The sequence below is a fragment of the Drosophila elegans genome, unplaced genomic scaffold (genome assembly GCF_018152505.1).
Source record: "Drosophila elegans isolate 14027-0461.03 unplaced genomic scaffold, ASM1815250v1 contig_476, whole genome shotgun sequence".
Taxonomy (NCBI): domain Eukaryota; kingdom Metazoa; phylum Arthropoda; class Insecta; order Diptera; family Drosophilidae; genus Drosophila; species Drosophila elegans.
This window is the reverse complement of record NW_024545863.1, coordinates 2,034,368-2,056,802: the sequence shown is the minus strand read 5'-3', so window position 1 is coordinate 2,056,802 and position 22,435 is coordinate 2,034,368. Positions and strand designations below refer to the sequence as shown.

At 39.9% G+C, this 22,435-nt stretch overlaps 4 protein-coding genes, 1 long non-coding RNA gene and 6 other non-coding genes across 11 annotated transcripts; 2 read left to right on the top strand and 9 right to left on the bottom strand.

The window, feature by feature from the left end:
- Nucleotides 1–2,809: 2,809 nt before the first annotated feature.
- On the bottom strand, nucleotides 2,810–4,299 carry LOC108148657 (acyl-CoA Delta12-desaturase). The gene is made up of 4 exons (XM_017275787.2): nucleotides 4,054–4,299; nucleotides 3,834–3,964; nucleotides 3,502–3,707; nucleotides 2,810–3,413 (listed from the first exon to the last, which is right to left on the bottom strand). Exons 1-4 carry the CDS (start codon nucleotides 4,217–4,219, stop codon nucleotides 2,912–2,914), a joined length of 1,005 nt encoding a protein of 334 aa, XP_017131276.1. The 5' UTR covers nucleotides 4,220–4,299; the 3' UTR covers nucleotides 2,810–2,911.
- A 106-nt stretch (nucleotides 4,300–4,405) lies between these two features.
- LOC108148656 (stearoyl-CoA desaturase 5) lies at nucleotides 4,406–12,158 on the bottom strand. The gene is made up of 6 exons (XM_017275786.2): nucleotides 11,989–12,158; nucleotides 7,260–7,669; nucleotides 6,251–6,381; nucleotides 5,793–6,184; nucleotides 4,919–5,094; nucleotides 4,406–4,856 (listed from the first exon to the last, which is right to left on the bottom strand). Exons 2-6 carry the CDS (start codon nucleotides 7,666–7,668, stop codon nucleotides 4,693–4,695), a joined length of 1,272 nt encoding a protein of 423 aa, XP_017131275.1. The 5' UTR covers nucleotide 7,669; nucleotides 11,989–12,158; the 3' UTR covers nucleotides 4,406–4,692.
- Nucleotides 12,159–13,048: 890 nt separating this feature from the next.
- LOC108148584 lies at nucleotides 13,049–14,699 on the top strand. Its single transcript, XR_001774561.2, has 3 exons — nucleotides 13,049–13,111; nucleotides 14,043–14,068; nucleotides 14,448–14,699. It is a non-coding gene; the product is annotated as an uncharacterized LOC108148584 (long non-coding RNA).
- Nucleotides 14,700–16,227: 1,528 nt separating this feature from the next.
- Nucleotides 16,228–18,983, bottom strand: LOC108148923 (40S ribosomal protein S7). Its single transcript, XM_017276240.2, has 4 exons — nucleotides 18,882–18,983; nucleotides 18,463–18,630; nucleotides 18,067–18,399; nucleotides 16,228–16,444 (listed from the first exon to the last, which is right to left on the bottom strand). The coding sequence occupies exons 2-4, from the start codon at nucleotides 18,628–18,630 to the stop codon at nucleotides 16,361–16,363; spliced, it is 585 nt and encodes a 194-aa protein (XP_017131729.1). The 5' UTR covers nucleotides 18,882–18,983; the 3' UTR covers nucleotides 16,228–16,360.
- Nucleotides 16,694–16,834, bottom strand: LOC121467639. The gene has a single exon (XR_005977714.1). It is a non-coding gene; the product is annotated as a small nucleolar RNA psi18S-1377 (small nucleolar RNA).
- Nucleotides 16,879–17,016, bottom strand: LOC121467637. The gene has a single exon (XR_005977712.1). It is a non-coding gene; the product is annotated as a small nucleolar RNA psi18S-1377 (small nucleolar RNA).
- On the bottom strand, nucleotides 17,047–17,184 carry LOC121467638. The gene has a single exon (XR_005977713.1). It is a non-coding gene; the product is annotated as a small nucleolar RNA psi18S-1377 (small nucleolar RNA).
- Nucleotides 17,214–17,359, bottom strand: LOC121467641. Its single transcript, XR_005977716.1, has one exon. It is a non-coding gene; the product is annotated as a small nucleolar RNA psi18S-1377 (small nucleolar RNA).
- LOC121467642 lies at nucleotides 17,430–17,575 on the bottom strand. Its single transcript, XR_005977717.1, has one exon. It is a non-coding gene; the product is annotated as a small nucleolar RNA psi18S-1377 (small nucleolar RNA).
- LOC121467636 lies at nucleotides 17,724–17,862 on the bottom strand. The gene has a single exon (XR_005977711.1). It is a non-coding gene; the product is annotated as a small nucleolar RNA psi18S-1377 (small nucleolar RNA).
- Nucleotides 18,984–21,565: 2,582 nt separating the features above from the next.
- On the top strand, nucleotides 21,566–22,001 carry LOC108148507 (cecropin-2-like). The gene is made up of 2 exons (XM_017275545.2): nucleotides 21,566–21,749; nucleotides 21,808–22,001. Exons 1-2 carry the CDS (start codon nucleotides 21,651–21,653, stop codon nucleotides 21,898–21,900), a joined length of 192 nt encoding a protein of 63 aa, XP_017131034.1. The 5' UTR covers nucleotides 21,566–21,650; the 3' UTR covers nucleotides 21,901–22,001.
- Nucleotides 22,002–22,435: the final 434 nt, after the last annotated feature.

The following is a 22,435-nucleotide window of genomic DNA, read 5'->3' as shown; positions in this document are numbered from 1 at the left end:
ACTGAGATGGAATCGTACACGTGGATATTATGATTTTGCATAGTACGCCAGCATGCTAATTGAAAGAGTTAAACTTCCTCCATGACGGATTCGCACCGTTGATTTCTTGTTGTCAAGGGCCCATAACTCATACGCCCCGTTAGGTTCTCGATTGAAGGGGAATATTCAAATAAGACCTTTCCCTCGGCGATTTCTATTTTCGAAGCAGTTGCTGGATTCTGCGATTCTGCTGCCCATTTGCATGCGGACAATCTCTCCTTTTGCAAGCTTAAAGTATTTATAAACATCGATTTCAGTCATCATCTTTTAACTGGGCTTCCACCACACTTCACTTTGAAGATCGGATGTGGATGTGTGTGTGTGTGGTGTTGGCCAAAGCCAAAAAGTCAAAAGCCGTTCGATGATCATGAAGTTCAGTTCCCGAAGACCCACAGACGACAGACGAGAGTTGCTTTCTCTTTACGTAACCGCGGCGACAGAAACAGAAACCGAACTTAATTAAAACCCAAAAGCAAAAGCAAAGCGACGAAACCCCAGAGCCAAGGAAGCCCACTGTCCCATCGTAAAGTGGGTTTACAGCTTCTCCAAAAACCGAAAAACCGAAACACCCAAACAACCGAACGCAATTTCCGAATTACCGAATCTGCAAACGTTCACAGTGTCACGCGACCGAACCCTTTGATCTCGACCCACTGTAAATGGTGTGTTGTGGTGGATATCTGCAAGATGCTGTTGATGAGGTGCTGATGTTGTAAGGCCCCGGCCATTAGCCAATTATGCAAAGCCACAGAAAAACAGTAAAACGCTTGGAAATTGTCGGCTGTCTGCTGTCTGCCGGGGGGGGAATGCTTTGTTTATAAACAAACAGCCAACTCGAAATCATTGGAAACCACTTTGATAAATTGCGCAGCTTCTCTTTTCGCACAGTCAGCGTTTTATATGAGGGTTCTGGCCGAAAAGTTCCCCCGAACAAAGCCATCATACTATTGTTCAGGTACCCAACCATAAATATGAGTTTCATATGTGTTTGCTATTTTCTTTGCCTTTAATCGCTTCCCGTTCCACTGTTCTTGGCCGCACGCTCAAAAGACAGTCATTCATGCGCAAAATATTTCAATTTGCCAGCGATTAGGCCGTGAATGGTGAGGGTTTTTAGCCAGGCTGACCCCCCAGCATCCAAACACACCTGCCCGAATCGAAGTTAGATACTTTTTGGGGCCCATGGTAGCCGTTGAGTTGCATAAGCCGACCAGTCAACAGCGATTTTGCGTACTCCACGAATTTATACAACCTTCAACTGTCGCTCAGTCGCTTTATGGAAAACAAATTAACACTAAACAAAGCGCAGAACGCGACGCGACGCGGCTGCAATTTGCCACAGAGCGGAGCGGATCTCATATCTCAAATCTGCCACAGCGCAAACAGCTAAAAGCGAATAGGGATACACTCAGAAAGATCGATGCAATAATATCATACCATTTCCATTGCATATGCTTTATTTTGTATTAGTTAAAAAAAAAATTCTTTAAGTGGTACATTTATGAATATGTAAGGTATAAGCTTAAGTACCCAAAGGGTTATTCAATACCATTTAAAATACATATAATAGTTAAGAAAATTATTGAACATTTGTTAAAAAAAACGTTCAGAAACTGTCAATAGATAACCCAAGGCAAACAGTCTTTACTTTTCATTGTTGTTATATTTTTTCCAGTAATTTTCTTTACACCACATGACATGTTATTTACCGCACTTGTAAGTCATAAAATGTTTTAAGTGTGGCAGCTTTTAGCAGGCAAATTCATTAGTAATCACTTCAGCGCAGAGTCATTAGGAATTGGTACAAGTGGCCGACTCAAATGTGAGTCAGTGGAGTTGCGTTAAATGTGGAATGTTCACACCTAGGCAAATTTTACTTAGGGGAGTAGTGGTAGGGGTAGGGGTAGGGGTAGAAGTATATTAGAATGGCCAGACTCTTTAGCATCGATCGATGTGATCCAAGTGAGGCGCAAGGTTTGCTTAAACCAAGTTTGATGAGCAAACATAGGAGCATGCAGGAGCATGGGTTGGATAAAGGCTTCTGGGCAGGCACTGAGTGCGGTGTCAATATTGACGAGTCAATCAGCGACACAGCCACTGAACACACATTGCGTATGGCTAATAAAATCATTAGGCACAACCCACAAACCCGTCACAGAGCACCTGATGCCGAATATATGTACGCATCTAAATATATGCAGCCATATCCCGACACCCAACCGATTCGAGCATGGGAAAGCAAACGAATCGATTGCCAAATGAATTGGCATCTGTAAACAAACGAAAGACAAACAGAAAGAGGCGGCAAACTCGAACTTGGATTCAAAATTGGAACTAGGTAGTGCACAGAAAAAAACTGATAATAAAGATCCCGCCTACTCATAAATTTCGAGGTACAATAATACCCAAAGAAATATCATATTTGATTTTAAATCATGTGATTTTGTTTATATGCTATGATATTATTAATTTAAGTTGAAAAAGTAATTTTCCCCGGTAATGTATTATAAATTAAGCAATGTCATTACATATATATTATTTTCTCTATGTGTGCATGGAAATTCATAATTAGGCCGAAATGTGATTTGTAAGCTGGTTTGTTTACTCTTGGGCAACAAAGAGCGCCAAGTGCATCCAGCCACGCCCACTGACTGACATCCCACATCCATTTCCATTTCCAGTTCCATTCCAGCCCACGAAAAGGCCACGGACTTCGAATAGCACCTATGTTTGCTATGTTTTTTATGCTAACCAATAATTAGACTCACAGTTTACTCTACCCCGCCTCCTTTTTTGTGTGGCGGTTAATTTATTTTTACGACTGCCGCGGCCATTTGTCGCTTCTCTTTAGTGACCCGATGATGCAATATGCTCACATAAACTTCTCCCGGTTGAGGAAATGGTTGGCGGGCAGGGCGTTTTCCTCCAACTCCACCTGTTCCTCGATGCACTCGACAATCGGACGACCAGTTTCCACCGCCTTGGTGAGTCCCTGGCGCACGGCCACGGATCCAATGGTTTTCAGATCCTTGGCCCAATCGAGGGCGGCAAATACACGAATCATGGCCGATCCAATACCGGAGGCATAGTCCCCGAATTCGCCACTCTGATAGTCCCTGGGCAACAAATAGTGATACTGCGGCCAGTAGCTCTTTGTGATCAGAAATATACTGTTCGAGTCCGTGGGCTTAAAGCCCTTGTGGATGCTCCAAATAAAGTGCGATGAATTCACCAGGTTTCCCAGATTAATCACAATCAGACTGCGCAGCCAGAATCCCACGAACATGGAGGTGGCCAACGAGTCCCCAAAATACTGGAATGGGGTGTTAACCGAAAGCAGCACATTTAGGAAGATGTAAAGCAAGACATAGAATCTGTAAAATAAAATCATAATAATGTTTTTCATTCCGCAACAGCATACAAATGTCGAGGTAAAATAAGTAATATTCTGAGGTAACACACCGCTTTTGAAACATGACAATGGGATCACTTTCCAGGTCTGACATGTCCACATCCTTGAGCAGTTCCTCTTGCTGGGGCGAGTACTTTAGTAAGCAACCTCTCACCTGGGCGTACATGAAACTGTGTTTACTGTAGTAGGGATCCTCGTCCTGCAGGAATTTTGCGTGGTGCAGACGATGGGCCTGAACCACACTGTAGATGGAGCCCTGAATCGGAAAAGTAAAGTGAATTATAAACTTAATCTGAAAGGTGTGTGTCTCAGATAAAAAGCACAAAGTTAAAGCTTTTGTCAGATGCGTAGTGAGCAAAAGCTTTCGAGGGGGTAACCTCACCTGGCCTGCTGTCGTCTGGCAAAACATTAGGAAAACCTTTAGAGGTTTGGAGGCGGTGAATGTCTGGTGGGCCCAAAGCCGATGAACACCCACCGTCACGCCCAATATTCCAAGGAGTGTGAGTAGAGAGGCTAATATGTAAAGATAAATATATATATTTTAGGTAAAAATTCCACCCACTTGTTAAGCAGCAAGTGGATAATTAACCTGCCGAACTCACTGAATAAAATCGTTGCCAACGAAGCACTAGTCAGTAGAATGTATATCCCATATACACCCAGGATATTTACATGGATATAGAAAAGAACCACCGGCCAGACGGCATCGCGCTTCTTATGGATAGAGTCCCCAACGTGATCCAGCTCCTTGACTTTGGTTTTCTCCATTTCGGATTCCAGTATTTCGATTTAAGATCCTTTATCCAATTGGTTCCGCCTTGCGCGGCTGTCTAGACTATACTAAAACCGCCCCTTAATTAAAAAAGCCGATGAGGCAAGTCGATGGATTATTCATAGACCAATCGCATATGCATAAGCCTCCAATATTCCAAGGGTGTTCAGAGTCGACCGGCCTTATAATACAAAACATAGTTTATTGACCCGCAGGTAAGTAACGAAAGCATCGAAGGGAGATTAGCCCCTATACGGCGATCCTAGTGATCCAGGATGGGATGGGGATGGGGATGGGATGGGTCAAATGCCCAGATTAACAGACCTGAGTTTCCAAACGAGATTGAGCTTAGATTGAAAAATCTCAGATAAAAACCCAGATCCTATAAAGAGAACATAAGGCATGGCTTGGTGCTACACACTTAATACTATTAAAACCACAGGCTGAAAACATAATACGCGGCCAAGGCTTAGTTCTGCATCTTGGCCAGTTCCGCGATATCCTCGCGGGGAATGTCATTGTCCCCGAAGCCCCACACCGGATCCTTGTGGGCGAAGTCGTCGTCCAGGAAGCGAGTTCCGTCGCCACATTTCTTGGCCCTCCTCAAGACCATATCAGGGGATACCGATTTACCTAATAAAAACGGAAAAAATAAATTAGTTTAGAATTTATTTAGAAGTATATCCGCAACTTACGTCCTTTGGCCAGGCCCAGCCAGGCACAAAAGTCGATGAAACCGGTGGTGATGTTGAGGCTATAGTTGCCGAACTCGCCCGTCTTGTAATCCCAAGGGAAGACGTGGTGGTAGTTGTGCCATCCTTCTCCCATGGCCAGCAGGGAGACAATGGGAGCCTCAGAGGACATCAGGTTCCTGGATTAAATAAAAGAAACAATTAAGTAAGTAGGTCTGAGAAAAAGGAGATGTCAATTGATATAAGGATGTAATATAAGGACAATTTAAATCAATTGTAATTTATAAAAATCTAGAGACTCTGTTACGCCTACAGTTTAATTTTAAACATTACAAATTTATTACCCTTTGCACAATTACTATTACCATTTTGTATTTTGGCACGAAAAACGCAAAGCTGTGCATGTGTATAATTTGTAAACTAAATTGAATTATTAGCCAATTAAAGCAAAGTGTTCATTACTACATTTTCAGTGTTTACAGCGCGGAACTAAATTCATTTGATAATAAATAATGGCTTAAAAGTGTATACAGATAAGCATTTTGTTGATTTGTATTGCGTAAACAACTAGAAATTACTAAGGGGATAGTATAAATAAGTAATTATAATACTTTTAATTATTGTTCATCACAAGCATTCAAAGTTTACAGTCTGGAACTAAACTCATTTAATGAATACAAGTAGGCAATTTGTTAATGTGTGTAAACACTTAAGTTGTTATAAACAAATAGGAAATTAGGTGATAGTAAAAAGTATGATCATAGCATGTACGATTAGTCCCTTAAAGTTTCACTGCCAAACTTAGTTTTTGGTATTTTTCCGTTCCTATATCACACGCTTAAATCGAACCATTCTATAGTACAGTAGTCTGTCTTACTTGTCGTACGGCTTGTTGCCGTACATGTGCGCCACGCTGTTCACGAAGAAGGCCACATTGAGGGTCCAGGTGAAGCGCATGTTGAAGTTGATCCAGAAGGACATCCACAGGTCCTCGTTCCAGAAGTACCAGGGCACAGCAACCGGCAGGATGATGGAGCAGAGGGCGAAGAGCGGGATGTAGTACTTCCTCTGGAACATGCACACGGCATCCGCCTCCAGATCGGACATATCGATGACCTTCCTCTTGGCCACGACCTTGGGATGGGGGGTGAGGAACAGCCAGCCCACGTGGGCGAAGAAGAAGCCACGCTTAGCATTGTGCGGATCGGCATCGGTCTCGGAGAACTTGTGGTGTATCCTATGATCCAATGCCCATGTGTAGGCGTCCCTCTGTAATTTACAAAGTTTTAGATAGATTTACCTCACAAATGGAAAATCAAATGAAGTACTACTTACCTGACCAGCGATGGAGAAGGCAAAAGCCAGCAGAATCCTTAAAGGTAACGAAGCAGTATAGGATTTGTGCGACCAAAGGCGGTGGGCTCCCGCCGTGATGCCGATTCCAGAGACCCAAACGGTGACCACCACTGGGAAAAAAAGAACAGACGGATGTCATTGTCTAAACAAACAAGCATATACTATATATATACCCGCCCATCTGGTAACGCTTCTCGCTTGATTTGCTGCCCAACGGATGACACAACGCCCGGCTCTAAATAGATCTATCTATTCCCCGTTCTTCGAGGTGGCCTATTTTGTCGCCACTCGGATATCTGCCACGCTCTTTTGCTCAGTTCGATCGCCAGCCAAATTATATCGAGCAATTGAAGCGTTCGTTAACTTTAATTGCCAACGGTCAAAGTTCACAACATATGCATATAAACCGATGGTCGTTTACCTATTGCATAACATTAACGTATTTTGATTTTCCATGCGTCATCTTGGACTAAAACATTGATGAACAACATTGTTGAGGGCGGCGACTTATTGTTGTTTTAATAAAGTTACTCAAATGACTCGGTTTTTTTGAAATGTATAAATAATATGTTATTTTGAATATACTTAAATATGTTCTTCTGCGTGTATGTTTATGGCAATTGCGGAGCTACACAAAGCGATACTTTTACCGATTTTATAGTGTAAAATCTATTATCAATAGCTATTTGAATCAATGGTTTGGTCAACTTTTCCCTTGAGTGCATATCCAAAAATTACTCACTGACTTTCAAACTTTTTAGATTAACCTTTAATATTATTTGTAATATAAGTGCATTTAGATTGCAAAGATTACCTCACTTCATAAAAACTGCCCTAGTTAACAGCAACTGCAGTTTGTTACAAAATAGCTAATACCCCGACTATCTGTTTGCATGTTGGCAGATGCAATTAGAGAGATTGGTGACCAGGGGATGCAACTCATTAGCCGACCAGATGTTAATTACCCGGGACGACGGTGGGCACTCACCCCAGAGGAAAGTGTAGAAGTTCGCGTAGAAGAGCTGATATAGTCCGTACAGGGCGCCGATGTGCAGGAAGGCCTGGGCCCCCAAATCGGGCCATCTGATCTGCGGGTTGTACTCCTCCTCCTCCGCCTGTTCCGCATCCTTTAGCTTTTGATCCTGTTCCTGCAGCAACTTCTGCTGCTCCTGGGCGTTCTCCCTGTAGACCGCATTCTCCTCTTTGTAGCCCAGGTTTTCATCATCTTCGATGAGGTTGTGTGTAGCATCTGCGGCATGTGTTCTGTGCTTCAGTTCTCCTCCATTGGGGACACTGGTAGAACTGCGGTTTCCATTCCTGTCCAGGCTGCAGGATCCATTGCAGTGGCCAACAGCAGGCGCCTGCTTTTGGCCGGGAATCGGGGATGAAAGGCACATTCTGCAGTTAAGAAAGGCATGATGAATATTACAATACTACAATTGCAATCAAAAATAAACAGACGCCATAGAAGAAATAACTTAAGTAAATGCCATCCTCTATTTAAATGAATCAGTGAACATGTATTTAAATAACCTCTTGCATTCGTGATACACGAAAAATGGAATATTTAGAAATGATTAAAAACTGTTGATTTCTGATATAACTCATACGCAATGAAGCCACTTCCAAAATGCTAAATGTCATGACTTACAGTTACTGCTAAGCAAACTAAAAATCTAATTCTCCAATCTTGTGATTTTGAGAGAAAGTATAATCAAAAAGCAAGTTCTGGCCAACCATGAGTAATACCCAAGCAAACAAACTAAGGCTAATAAACTTTTCATAATGTAAATATTTACAATAGTCTGTTATACTAGTTATGGCTTTCAAAAGTCTATAATAAAAATTTTTCTCGCTGTGCAATCAAATCAAATACTCAGATACTCGCTAATTGAAGTTTAGGACGACTATAAGCGCACTATTAGCAGGCCTTTCAGAGAGTTTTGACTGTAATTGGTGTGAAATCTGTTGCCAGCCTCAAGTGCCACGCCCCACCATCCCATTCAGCCCCCCGAAAACTAAAGGGTTTACTCTGGATATTAACAGAACAGCGTTTATTTGTGGACATGGATCGAAATTCGCCGGCATTCCGGGTCGGCGTTATCGTGGCTTATCGCCTGCCGAGTTCCCTGTTTCAATCACCGATCTGCAAATTGGCCACTATCTGGACGAAAACAAATGAAGCAACACTACATCATTATGGGCACCAACAAAAGTGGCCATTAAGCCACATCAAGAGTGAATCATGGGCAGGTGTATAACAGGTGGATCTGCACACGAACCACAGGCAGGTGGGTACATTTTCAAACTACTTTCACGATGGTTAGTGTGTCCCTCGAGTGGATGATTCTGCTCTATCATTGTACTTTCCGATTTGCTGAGATTTAAGCAATTCCTAACCTCAGGTGCCCAATTGCTAAGTAGTTCTCTTATCTAACACCCCCACCCTTACTATCCATAAAAATATCATGTGTCTATAAAGATTTTGACTAAAAGATACCTGTTACCAACATTTAATTATCTTTTTGGCACCTGTTCGGGGAAACAACGTAAGACCATAGTTTATATGCACATAAAATAAATATGAAGTTTTAACTTTACTTTAATCATTTAGTCAATATAAATATTACTAATTATTACATAAAGAAACTAATGTCGGAATTCGAATTTATGAAATGTATAGTAATTGATTTTACTGTATTGGTGCTATTTGCAAAAATAGAAAAGTAAAAACCATTAAATAAATAACGAAATACCTTTTTGTGGGAGGAGGAAAAAGCGTGAAAAGATTTTAAAATACATCTAAATAGCTTGGCCAGCTGAGAAAACAAACGTAGCAAAACTTTTGATTTTATTAGACTGATATTATTGGTTCCCATAATACCTAAAAGTGTACAATTTGTATTTATTATATGTTTTTAAAAGCTTATTATTTGAATTTGGCTATTAAATAAAACTATGTATTATAAAATGAATGTCACATTTCGGTTTAATCTGCTACCAGTCACTCAAGTATTTAATTTAAAGGACAAAATAGCTCCTGATAAAATCAATTTAAAATGTTGTGCCACATGGGTAAATGTTGTGCGAAACTCGATACATTTGCTTGGGTAGCTGAGAGTTGCAATCGTAAATTGCAGAGCTTTCGGTTTTTATATGTCACACTCCTAACCGAAAGCAATATACCTTTGTACCCAGCGAATACTGGGTATAGTCGACGCCCCCGCAGAACATTTCCTATAATTTTCGGCCAAGGGGGAATGGTCGATTCGTTTCTCGTGCGTGTTCGATGGCTTATTGCCCTGCTGATAAGCACAGCACACCTGGCCCACTTTTTTCCCAGCCGGACCTCTACCACCCCTTCGTTACTAGATTCATTCAAACTTTTCGGGTTAAGAGCGTTGATAAGGGCCTATCGGCTATTGCAAACACTCCAAATGCGTGATTCACTTTCTGTCTGACCCCTCCAGGTGTTCCGGGTGGCATGAGTAATGGGGGTGCCGAAGAATCGCTCCCCTTACGTAAGTCTGTCGGCAGATAAGATTGGAGGGGAGTCTGATCAATTTACATATTGATAACATGGCAGACGGGGAGAGGTTTTTCGCCACAGTGGGGGACTAAAACACGCCCCGTCTTTTAATTAGAAAATGTAGCCACGCACGCTAATTTGAATGAGAAGGGCATAAATCGGGGGTAATGGGCGATCGGGTGGGGGAACTTGAACTCACAGAGTGACGAACGCTGTCACAAGAATTGATCAACATTTTCATTGACTCCGAGCACGCGACTCGCGCATGCATAAATTAAATTCCATAGAAAAGAGCCACTTCCCTCTCGTTTGTTTAATTTCGATTTTCGACGGCCCGGCAACTTGGCAACGCACTGCACAAACTGGGCACAAAACAATCTATTTCGCCCAATAATAAATAATAATAAACATACAACCCCGAGCCAATCGCACTCCCCTTCATTTAGTCACTATTTTATTGGCATTCGCCCCGTTCGCTCTAGAGTGTTTTCATTTCTCGCTGGCAGTGCCAGCGATAAAGCTGACCGCCCATCAAGAGGTTCTCCGGGCCCGATTCCCGTACACCTACCGGTTTCTAGACCCTAGACTCTCCAGACATGGCTAATTGCCTGATGGCTCGCACGTCGCCGTATCACCAACTATTTTCCTATATCGTCACTCCCCGTGCGATTTTAATACCAAAGTGCCGAATTTTATTGAAAATTTTCCATGCACCCAAAAACAGGGAGCTTTATTGTTTGGCTGGGAGAAAACCTCTAAGATTTCCCAGTGCTACGAATTAATAGAGCCACGGCGAGAGATCAAGTATCGCAACTTGTGGCCCAACTGCCACCTTTAATTGGTGTTTTTAATGGTCGTGGGGTAATTGAAGGCACTCGCTATATAAAGATAATTCAGACCAGATCGCTGGCAAACTATGCGTACACTGGGGGAAAAAACCCAGTTTAATGAGTAATTAAATTCTTGCATGTAAATCGTAAAATTATAAGCGATATTTCTAAGGATAGACAAGGAATGTGAAATTTCTTTAATACTAGATTAGAAATATCATTTATTTATTTATTTTTGCTGGAATAGTTGTACATTGAAACAGACTCTATTTTTAGTTGAAATGTTTTTTGCATTTATGGTTGGGGGCTTTTTGTTAGTTCCTGTTAAAGGGTCTCTGATAAACGTTTCCAAAGAATTCGCAGCTGCAAAGTACTTGTACTTTTTATTTGACTTTGTTTATTGATCTAAGCATAATTTACTGGAGATTGCGGACAACATATGGGCGACCAGATAAGTAAACTAAACAATAATTATTTTTACGGTGCAATAAAAAGTCTGAAAATTGCAGACGCAACACTACTAAAGTCAACCATTTATGTATAAAGTTAAAGTCATTATCCTTTGATTCCCCGATTAAGGAATACATGTATAAATTTAAGAACTTAAAAGTATACATATATTTTTGAAAGCGAATATGATTAATTGACAGCCAAAAAAACCCAAAACGAAAATATAGTTTACGGACACTTAAATTTTATAAAATGCCTTAAAAATTCCAGGATTTAAGAACACCTGATTGAGGAGGGGAACTTGGTAAGCTTATTCAGTTTCCTGAAATTAAGTGTATTTTATGAGCTATTCATTATTTCTTTCCGCAAATTACTGGGAACTCACGACTCCATTGGGAGTTTAGGTTTGGAGATCCCCTCCTCCAGTGGGTAACCTAAGTTAGTCAGTCTGTTTTGGTCGGTTTATTGATGTGGGTCAACGCGTGTCGCGGCAATCAAATCGTGAGGGATAATAATGTGTATACAGTCCTAGAGCTAACACCTGGGGGAGGTTCATTTGGAGGTTTGGGGAGGCACTTTTCCGGCGGTGTTGTGTGCATGTTATTCGCTCTATTGACTTTCACCATCCCACCCCCCATTAATCGACGCTGGTAATGACAGAAATGAGCAAACAATTGGGTTACAATTTGCATGTGAGCAGTGTGTTTGGACAGGGAGCTGGGAATTACAACTGGGATTGGGATTGGTAGTTCTACTATGCTACTCGAATGGTACTAGGAATGGGCGTTAACACTACTTGATAATTTGGTTTTCATGTCGAAGATTATGCTCTATGATAGTTTTTGGAAAACAAAAATACGTATGCTATAACGGGGGTGAATAGTTATGATCACTTTTTTGGAACCTACTTTTGATGTGGATCGGTTTTTTTGATAACTGGGTTTCACTAGTCCACGGCGGAAATTTTGGAGCTACGAATCTATGGATCTTCGAGATGCACCGGTTCTCACTCTCTTCTCGCTTCGCTTTCTCCGCTGTTGTTGACCAGGCGGACGAACTCAAGTGACTAACGACGCCCGCCGCAAACGGTCGACATTTTACATCCAAAAAGAGCGGGCTCTGCCGACGTCTACGTCGCTGCTTTGGTGGCACCCAGAACTATCGGCGGCAGCGATGCCGACTGCGACGACGACTGCGGTGGAGACTATACAATTTGTAGTTTATTTGTTGTCGCTTCGCTGCGTGCTCTGCAGCTGCGTCTACAGTTATTATATTATCCACCATTCCGCCTTGCCCTCTTCGTCCGTCCCACCCCCTTTTCGGTTCACCCACTCTGTTTGTCATTCTCTGTTGTGCTCACACATTCCGTAAACATTACACAAACAACTCTCGGTTCAAAGTCAATGCTGCCGCTGTGAAAACTACGGGCATAGGCGATCGCTGGATGGTACTACATGGTACTACATGGTACTACATAGTACTTAAAATTTACTCTGGTTACCCCAAACATTATTTTTAACTAATTTTAGCCTTACAAAATAAAGTCAGATAATGGAGTTCCCTAGAACACTAATTAGTGGTAAGTGACAAATACACAATTATTGGAAAACTTTAAGTTTTAATAGAACTGAAAACTGATACATATAAGGGATTTCAAATTTATTTATAGTTATTTAACAATTATGGAAACTTATAAATAGAGAATACAAACTCTCTTCAGACCATTTGCCTTCCACAATAAATTATTCATACATTTGTAGGGGCATACATACATTTGGGCTTTCTTCAAGTACCAATCATAGTTAACCCATATTTGTAGAGTATTCCACAATGAGTAGGTGTCAACGTTGGCAGAGCTATTGACGTTGACATCAGCGTAGAAGCCGGCGCCGACATTGGCAGAGCAGCAACAGTCGCGCAAACGAAGCCGGCAACGGGTTGTATACTTAATGCGAGTAGGTATCTTACAAAACGTATACGAGTAGTGGGCTGCGCGTTCGGCATTTCGTCATCGCGTGAGATCCCAGAGCTGTAAATATCGGCCAAGTTCCCAGTTGCTTACTTTTCCTACAAGTCCACTTTCCCAGAGAACAGAAAATAAGATCGAAAATGCTTGGGACAAAACTTTTTATTCTCTATTTGTTTGTTGCCAATAGCATCATTAATTTTTCATTTTCTGTTTTTTATACAGTTTGCGTTGGTGGGGGAAATTTTCATGTTTTTACTACAGATAACAATAATGAAGGAGCGAGGTAGAGAGAGAATTAAAACTGATATCATGCTGCAAATAAACTCTTTTGGAGTACGATTCTAAATTCTTAAGCCGGAAACCGAATTTTAGTCGTTATCTGCTATGGACTTAAATACATTACTACTTAAACATTACTTAAACCATTAGCCTAAAAAAATTAGACTTTCAAATTCAAATAGCTCCCGCTTTCTTTTCCTGACAATGAAATCCATCGCCCCTCCAGTAATATTCATAATTTATTGTTTGCTTTCGGAAAATCACTGTAGTGCCAGGCATGATGTAACATTAGCTCTGGATAAATATAGAAAACTCAGCGAGGCAAGAAATTCTGGGCAATACTTATGCGATCATCAAACGAGCACACACAGGGAGCTTGCTAGTTGGTATACTTACCACACACCTGGTTTATCGGGGGCTTATCAGCCAGTGTCTAGCCCATGGCAGTCATCGTGGAACGGCAACTTTAACCGCCCGGAACAGTCTCGTGCTGATTGCTTGGTTCGACGCATAGTGGATGTAGATCCCCCCTTCGAATCCCCTCTAAATAAATATTAAAGGTGCACTGTAGAGTGTCGAAGTTATGGCTGATTAGCCGATAAGCTGATAAACTGATAAACTAACAGCAGACTTATCTTCTGTACTGGGAAACGAAATGTTCTATATTAAAAAATCTTTTCTAATGATAATAATACGTTTTTTTATAAATTCCAGCAATCAACGTGTTTATCAATTTCAAGGTATATAATAAAATTGTACCGTTTTTAGTAATAAATTTTTTTCTGTGCATGCGATAACGCTTCCACTTACTTTAAAAGTTGATATGGATACGGGGTACTTAACCATGCTGGTGGTAATAATTTCATTTAGCTTATAAGCATTTAATAGTTTATAGTACATAAGAATTTATTAACACCAATTTCCACCCAAAACTTTGAATAGCCAAGTTTATTTCTTAATTTTTTTAATTACTAGAAAAATAGTTTTAATTCAATAGCAACAAATTATAGCCTTGAAATGGATAATCTTTGCAAAAACATTACGATGTACTATTAAAACAAATGCGGATTGGTCACAAACTGATAATATAAGCGCTTTATAAACACGCATTCATTGCAGATTGTGATTCTCGGTTATATCAAATCGCGGCGTGACTCAGAAAGCCGTCGCCATCGTCAGCGGCTGGAGATGACATAATAATTTGTCAAAAGGACAGCCAAGTCCTGGGTGGGGGTCTCGCATTCCCAATCCCTGCGTCCCACTCCGTCCAGGATATGGTGGGAACCGAACTGCGATTGTCATAAACATTTTCCGCCAAGAACATGTCAAATAAAATCTACATTCAAAGTGCCCTCAATCCACTTGTCAGTTTGTGGGCGGCGTTTTAATTAGATCATGGAATGGAGTTGCACAAGACGGCACTACGCATTAGCGGTCCAAGGCCAACGGACTCCCACACCATTTGCAGGCATACCACCCCTAATGATAACCGTTCGTCTAGAATGGCGCACAATTAGGCACCATCAATAATAAATGACCCGGCGGGGTCATTTAGATAGAATCGCCGATAGCCGTCCAGACACTTTCCCTAAAAATCCCACCAACTTGTCATCGCACCACCTGTCTCGCCAACGGGTCACGCCTCCTTGTAGCACCACCACCCACCGGGAATTCCTCAGACGCAACAACCAAAAAAGAAAAACACAAACACAACATCAACAATGTGTCGGAAATCGAAAGTTCTATTCGAACTTTTGTTGTGGCCAAAACTTTTTTCCCTACTCCTGAAATTAAAGCCGCTTCGTGTACGATTTTGTGTTCATGTCCTGTCAGTCCTCTTACTTTAACCCCCAATACTGTGTTCAGGGGTTTGTACTACGCTTTGTTTGCCTTTGGTTCTCGTTTAACATTTCGGAATTGTTGAATTGCGTGATTTCATGGTTGCTTTTAATTGAATTTAAAAAGTGCAATCAATCGACTAGGACAGCTTAAATGGGCAGGAATGCACTAATGTCATAAATAAACCAAAGCCATTGTAGTTCAGCAAAGGTCTGAAAAGAACTTGATTAGTCTGATTCTGCTCGAAACAATGGCGTTACTGATTTTCTGATAACAAAAAATATATACAGGAATAATGTGCCCATAAAGGAGCAATTTACTAAAATACTATTTGACCCCTTTTTAATATTCACTGTTATCATGATTTAAATAATAGTCTTTAGATTTCCTAATTTTTCCTTTACCAGCAAAAAATGTGACAAAAAACTGTCTTAGTTAAAATAATAGATCAACCAATTTGATCGTTTCCTTAGCGGACACCGCTGTAACATACAACTTTTTGTCAAACTTGATTATGAAAATGATTCTTAAGTATAATATTAGTATAAAGTTATTACTTATTATTAGCACAGCTAACGGAAAATCTTAAATGTGGTCGTGAAAGCTTTTCACAGGTTGTTTCGTGAATCTATTAAATGGACTTTTGAAAGCTTTCTTGCCTATAGAAATTAATCAGTTCCGAACCCACTCTTTCAAACTCTTTTCCTTTACCACCCGCCAATCACATACATATGTGATGATTCGAAAGCGTAATGCGTGTAGTGTAACCAAATTTGGAAATACCTATAATTACATCGCACATGTGCCTTGTAAGGAGGGTTACAATTTGAACACACACATTTTAATTTAAGAGCTGATAAAACAGCATGACATCAAAGAAATAACAGAGCTTCAGACATCCATTTAATTACTCCTTTTATGGCTGCCCTCAATCAAAATGTGCGACATCTCCCAGCAGGATAACTGCGCACCATAGGATTACAAATCCAGCACATGTAAAGTCCCCCTTTAGCGCTGATTAATTGAAGGACAACGGGAAGTTGGCTTAATTGGAAGGTGCTTAGTTTTAAATTGTTTAATGTTTATTCACGTCCTCTAGCTCATGTAAAAAACTCATCTTCTGCACGACAGAAGCGCGGTGACTTTCCCAGATGAACCGGCGAACCAGTGCGACATTCTAACGAGAACCCGCTCTAGACATTCAGGTAGTTGTCGGGGAATTCGAAGGTAACGTCGCGACCAGTCAGCTTCTTGTAGACCGAGGTGAAGGTATCAACCTGAGGGAAAACAAAAAAACATATATTAGTCACAGAAACTTAAAGACTTTATTAACAAGTGTACAGCGGCCGTGACCTCCTCTGCAGCAGAAAAAACTGCAGAGAAGATGGCGTACGGAAAGCTGGATTATTCTTCCGCTTATATAGGAAGTCCCAAGGCACCAGGCAACTAAACAGTGCTTGGGAGGCAAATAGGCGGTATTTAAAGTGCATTGTGTGTTCTCAAGTAATAATGAAAATATAGTTAAAAGGTGTTGCAAACATTTAGTAATGATGTAGTCCTGGCTGATTTAGACGCACCATTATGGAGTGATTAGTTGCATTTCAGTTTGCGTTCTGTTTGACAATCGCTGGACTATGAAAAGCGTCTAGCGAATAACACAAGAACGGTACTAAAATCCAGATATTCAATAATATATAATAAGTTGCAATAAAAATGTGGCGCGCATTTAGTAATGCTGTAGCCCAGGAAAGTCGGCTCAACATTATGGAGTGATTAGCTGACTTTAATATGCGTTCTGTTTGACAATCACTAAGCTGGAGAAATCGCTTAGCAAATAACACAAGAACGGTGCTAAAATCCACTGTATCAAAAGATTTTAAGATGTAGCAAACATTTAGTAATGAGGAGGCCCTGGTTATATTGGACCCATCATTATGGAGTGATTAGTTGCTTTAATATGCGTTCTCTTTGACAATCGCTGGACTATGGTAAAGTCCAGTAAATAACACGAGAACGGAAGGAGAGCTCGGTAAAGTTTAGATATCTGCATGTAGCACGCGTTTAGTAATGCAGAATCCCTGGATAAATTAGGATAAACATTATGGAGTGATTAGCTGCCTGGAATCTAATTTACGTTCTGTTAGACAATCACTGATTTTGAATAAAACAAACAGCGAATAACACAAAAACGGTAATAAAAATAATTTAAAAATTCGACTTTCTCAAGAACATTCTTTGATCAATAATATTTAAAAATGGTTTGAATGTAGCAAGCATTTAGTAATGCAGAATCCCTGGGTAAATTAGGATAAACATTATGGAGTGATTAGCTGCCTGGTTTATAGTCTACGTTATGTTTATTAAGCACTGGCTTTTGATAAAACTTCCAGCAAGTAATACAATAACGGCAGAGAAATCTATGTACAGTTGTTCCTGTAAAACCTTAACAAAAAGTCTGCATAATTATAATCTCCTACAAATTAAAATGTCTCTGTAATTTACCGGCTACTAGTTTCATTCACAAATTGAGGTTTAAATACTGAAGTACAGATATGAGAATGTGGCACACATTTAGTAATGCAGAAGCCCTGGAAAGTCGGCTCAACATTATGGAGTGATTAGGTGACTTTACTTTTCGTTCTGTTTGACAATCGCTAGTTTTGGGTATAACAACTAGCAAATAACACGAGAACGGAGTTTCTGACCAAAGTGTGGCCAATATTTGGAGATGCAGGACCGCATGGGCTGATAATGCCTACAATAACGAGTAATTGGCTGTCTGCTCTGCGTCCCCTGACGAAGATTAGGCTCCATGATAAGGGAGTCCCAAATATCGAGGGGACGTACGGTTGAAAACACACAATGCACACTTCTTATGGAGGGGGTGTATTGAGCTCACTTTGTGTTCGATGGTGGTCTGCTGGTTCTTGTCCAGGTGCACCTTAACCAACTGGGAGCCGTCCAGCTTGACGCGGATGCGCTTGCCCACGATCTCGGCGGGGAAGACCAGATCCTCCAGGATGGCATCGTACACAGCGGTCAGAGTCCTCGAGCGGGGACGCTTCTGCTTCAAGGGATTGCGGGCCTTGCGCGTGGGCTTGGGCAGAATCTTGCGTTCACCAATGACGACAACGTGCTTGCCGGAGAACTTCTTCTCCAACTCACGGACCAGGATGATCTGGATCTTCTGGAACACCTTCTGCTGTGGAATGGGCACGTAGATGATGACGGCCTGGGGGGGAGGGACAGAGGGGTTATACGTCATCCGATGGGCACTTATACACACACTGCATACCTTCTTGCTGCCGAACTCGATCTCGCGGGCACGGGTGATGTGCAGATCCCGCAGGTAGGGCTTCAGGTCGCTGTTGGCCTCGAGTTCCACCAGCGCCTGGGAAATGGACTTCTCGAAATCATCGGGGTCCGCGCCGCCGGGCTTGATAATCTTGGAGCCGATAGCCATCTGCAATGTTCAGTTGCCGTTTCAGTTAGTAATATTCACAAAATGGGGGGGGTGAAAACCGCTTCCTCACAACGCAGTACAATCACAAATCGCCGGCCATCGGCCGCACTTGGCCAGCATTTTACTGATTTCCATTGAAAACTTTAGCATGCCGTTGTTGCGCTGGCTCGTTGTGTTATTATTTCGATGAACTGCGTTGTGGTCGACGCGGATTTCGGCCAATTTCGGCCCCGATGGAAAAAAAGTACCACCTTGGTCGACTTTTTGACAGGAAAGGAAGTCGGGGCACGCCGGTGAGACCGTTTGTGGGAAAACAGAAAAATACAGCTGTCAAAATCTTGATAGTGTTATGACACTGTATTGCTGCTTGCGTGAGTTGAAGCTCATGATAAAACAACTAACTAGCATTCCTTGAGATTGTGTAGTAAAAAGGCCACGGTCACACTCAATTATAATACTGAAAATAACTATTTTTATTTTATTCATTTTTACATAGGTTAAGTAGCTAAATTTGTGCTATTATTTGTTGAATACATCGATAACTTCGAGAGATTATCAGTGCCAAATAAAAATTAGGAATATTCCTATAAGTTAAGAGGTTTTCTTCCAAAAAAGATTATTCAAATTTTAAGTAAAAGTGAAACATTATAAACATTATTATACAGATAACCCTGTTAAAAGGAATTCTGCAAGTGACTGAAATTGAAACTGACTTAAAATATGATATAATAAATAATCAAATTTTGGTACTATAAATAAAAAAGTTACTACAAAAAGTAATGGATTGGATGCCGGAGTTGATGTGAAATGGAAATTATTCCGTATCATTTTTTTAATCGTTTTTATTTATCTCGTTTATTTTATATTCAGCCTATTGCATTTATTTTAAATATACCATAACGGGAAGCGTTTTGTTAATAATCACATTAACGCTACAGAAATACTAAATATCTGCCATCCGTGTATACAGAAAGAAATAAAATTATTGGCTTTAACAAAAACTGAAAGTTATTTAAGCCAAACTTTATTTTGGATTTATCTTTAAACTTCCATTACTATATATATAATAATAAAATAATAATAACATTCTAAAAAAGTAATATTACTTACATACAAATTTATCGATAACTTGCAATAGGCGGCAATGAGTCACGGTTTGTGTCCATGCTATGAAAGCTGGTGTCGACGCTGATGTTGCGTTATATATCCCATAGAGGGCGCTAATGTTATCCCTCAAGTCGAGACTCAAAAAATGAAATCAATTTAGTTTGTTCGTACGTGCTTCTTAATCAGTTTTGCTTTCTTTGTTGCTATTGAAAATGTGCCTATGAATTAAACGTTCCTGGAATTTTATTTGTTTTTAAGTTTGCTGTTTGCCTATAAAAACCGTCGACTAGTCTGAAGTCGTCAGTAACACAGTTATCTCTTTGACGGAACAACTGACTTTCAAAGGAAACAAACTATGAACTTCGTTTCGTTCTTTTTTTGCGTCGCCTTTATCCTGATCATCAGCATGGCACAGTCAGAGGCTTTAGTAATCGACCTAGTTCAAACGGTGGTATGTTTTGCCATTCCAAAATATTTCAATTTAAAGTTAACATTTTACTGTTTTCACAGGCAGACAAAGTTAAGGAAGTTGCAGACTCGGGATTGGGAACATTTAAAAACGCAACCAGGTGCATCATACCCTTATGAGGACCAAACTCTGCTGAATTATGTTGTACTTTTTAATACATGTATTGTAGAAAGAAAATAAATGGTTCCATTTCATTGAAACAGACAAAGTTAAGGACATTGCAGACTCGGGATTGGGAACATTTAAAAACGCAACCAGGTGCATCATACCCTTATGAGGACCAAACTCTGCTGAATTATGTTGTACTTTTTAATACATGTATTGTAGAAAGAAAATAAATGGTTCCATTTCATTCAAACTTTAAACTTTGCATTGATTTCCTGATTTTGCTTAATCAAAATCTGTTGCTGTCAGTTTCGATATTTGATTGGATATATTTAGACCTCTTCAAGAGGGTATTATAATTTCAGTGAGAAGTTTGCAACGCAGTGAAGGAGACATTTCCAACCCTACAAAGTATATATATTCTTGATCAGCATGACTAGGAGAGTCCGTCCGTTTCTACGCAAACTAGTCTCAGTTTTAAAGCTATCTGCATGAAACTTTGCCAAAAGTTGTCTTTCTATTGCAGGTAGTACATAAGTCGGAACGAGCCGGATCGGACGACTATAGCATATAGCTCCCAAATCAACAATCGGAAGAATAAATTTAAAAAATTAAAACTTTACTGTTTTTTAATTTTTTTTTAATTCTTCGACATATAGTTATAGTTAAATATTTCAGAATTACGGTTTAAATTTCATCGAAATCGGACGACTATATTATATAGCTTCCATGGGAAGTTGATGCAGTTTGGCGATGCATCTCGCGAACTTTCAGTAAAATGAAATATTAATATTGTAGTTCGTACGTGCTCAGAGAAAAGTTTTCATTTATAAGCACTTTCTGGCGAGAAATTTTTTGTATATTATAAAATATAGATGTGATTCCCCTTAACAATAAATAAACATTGTAATATAAGTTATTAGATTTTTGCGACATTAGATAAATGTACAACTTGAAAATAATTTTCAAATAAATAACTGACAAATATATTATTGCTTTAAAATTAACATTTAGGTTTCTAAATACTAAAAACTATTTCATGACTAAAATTGAAGTGTAATAACCAAAGGGATTTTAAACAATTGACAGATTTCGTGATTTCCCCTAATCACTTTTTGGCATTCCATCCTTCTTTTAATGCATGGACATACCTCCCACAATCTTATTTTATTTGGCTTGTCTACTTATTCGCATAACAAAAACCCCTCCTAACCTTGACAACGCGTTCGCCTATAAAAGCGTACGACTTTCCCAGCAAAGTATCAGCCGCTGAGTTCTCTTAGCAGCATCACCTATTTCGCCCTTCTTCCATCAGAGAAAAAACTCTAGTAATCTCGCCATGAACTTCTACAAGATCTTCGTTTTTGTCGCTTTCATCCTGGCCATCAGTTTTGGACAGTCTGAAGCTGGCTGGCTACAGAAAGTTGGAAAGAAAATTGTGAGTCCTCCTTTTCCAGTTATTTTATTCTCAAGCTAACCCATCACTATATATGTAGGAACGCGTTGGCCAGCGCACTCGGGAAGCCACCATTAAAGGTCTGGGAGTCGCTCAACAAGCTGCTAATGTCGCAGCTACTGCCAGAGGATGAATAAGCTACTACGCCCCAAACTAAAAACCATTTGCAAAATACCTTGTTTATTATTATCGAGTTGTATTGTTCTATGTAAATAAAATTATTATATTATTTTATTGTTTATTATTATTATTATTATTATAAAATTGTATGGTTCTATGTAAATAAAAAAATATTTATTTCATATTTAAATTGACGATTTATTTTTTTTTACTAATCCTCTCCTCTCTTTATTTTGATAAGTTTTGCAATTGATTTGAAACTTATAAAAAGGTTATTAAATTAATATATATCTTACCAGTTTAGATGTTGAAAATAAATATATAAATAAAGAGCAAGTGCTACTTTTAACTTGGTAACCCAAAAAATCAACATGAAATCATGAAAATCGGACCTTCAAAACGAGGATGCCCACTTCGAAGATTTTTATGCTTAGTAAGTGTATATTGCCAAAACCGCTTATTAAATTTATTATATTTAAAATCAGTTTCAAGCCGATGAATCAATTTAATTTAATGTAATGATAACGTCAGTCGATCTAGTTTTCTGT

What these genes read in the sequence shown, in the direction of transcription:
- LOC108148657 (XM_017275787.2), bottom strand. Translation starts at nt 4,219, where the DNA reads ATGGAGAAAACCAAAGTCAAGGAGCTGGATCACGTTGGGGACTCTATC. An exon ending in GCCAGACGACAGCAGGCCAG is followed by an intron (nt 3,708 to 3,833) that starts GTGAGGTTACCC and finishes TTTCCGATTCAG; the next exon opens with GGCTCCATCTACAGTGTGGT. An exon ending in ATTGTCATGTTTCAAAAGCG is followed by an intron (nt 3,414 to 3,501) that starts GTGTGTTACCTC and finishes TTTATTTTACAG; the next exon opens with ATTCTATGTCTTGCTTTACA.
- LOC108148656 (XM_017275786.2), bottom strand. Translation starts at nt 7,668, where the DNA reads ATGTGCCTTTCATCCCCGATTCCCGGCCAAAAGCAGGCGCCTGCTGTT. An exon ending in CTTCTACACTTTCCTCTGGG is followed by an intron (nt 6,382 to 7,259) that starts GTGAGTGCCCAC and finishes TTTTTTTCCCAG; the next exon opens with TGGTGGTCACCGTTTGGGTC. An exon ending in GGCAACAAGCCGTACGACAA is followed by an intron (nt 5,095 to 5,792) that starts GTAAGACAGACT and finishes TATTTAATCCAG; the next exon opens with GAACCTGATGTCCTCTGAGG.
- LOC108148923 (XM_017276240.2), bottom strand. Translation starts at nt 18,630, where the DNA reads ATGGCTATCGGCTCCAAGATTATCAAGCCCGGCGGCGCGGACCCCGAT. An exon ending in TCGAGTTCGGCAGCAAGAAG is followed by an intron (nt 18,400 to 18,462) that starts GTATGCAGTGTG and finishes CCTCCCCCCCAG; the next exon opens with GCCGTCATCATCTACGTGCC. An exon ending in AGACCACCATCGAACACAAA is followed by an intron (nt 16,445 to 18,066) that starts GTGAGCTCAATA and finishes GTTTTCCCTCAG; the next exon opens with GTTGATACCTTCACCTCGGT.
- LOC108148507 (XM_017275545.2), top strand. Translation starts at nt 21,651, where the DNA reads ATGAACTTCTACAAGATCTTCGTTTTTGTCGCTTTCATCCTGGCCATC. An exon ending in AGAAAGTTGGAAAGAAAATT is followed by an intron (nt 21,750 to 21,807) that starts GTGAGTCCTCCT and finishes CTATATATGTAG; the next exon opens with GAACGCGTTGGCCAGCGCAC.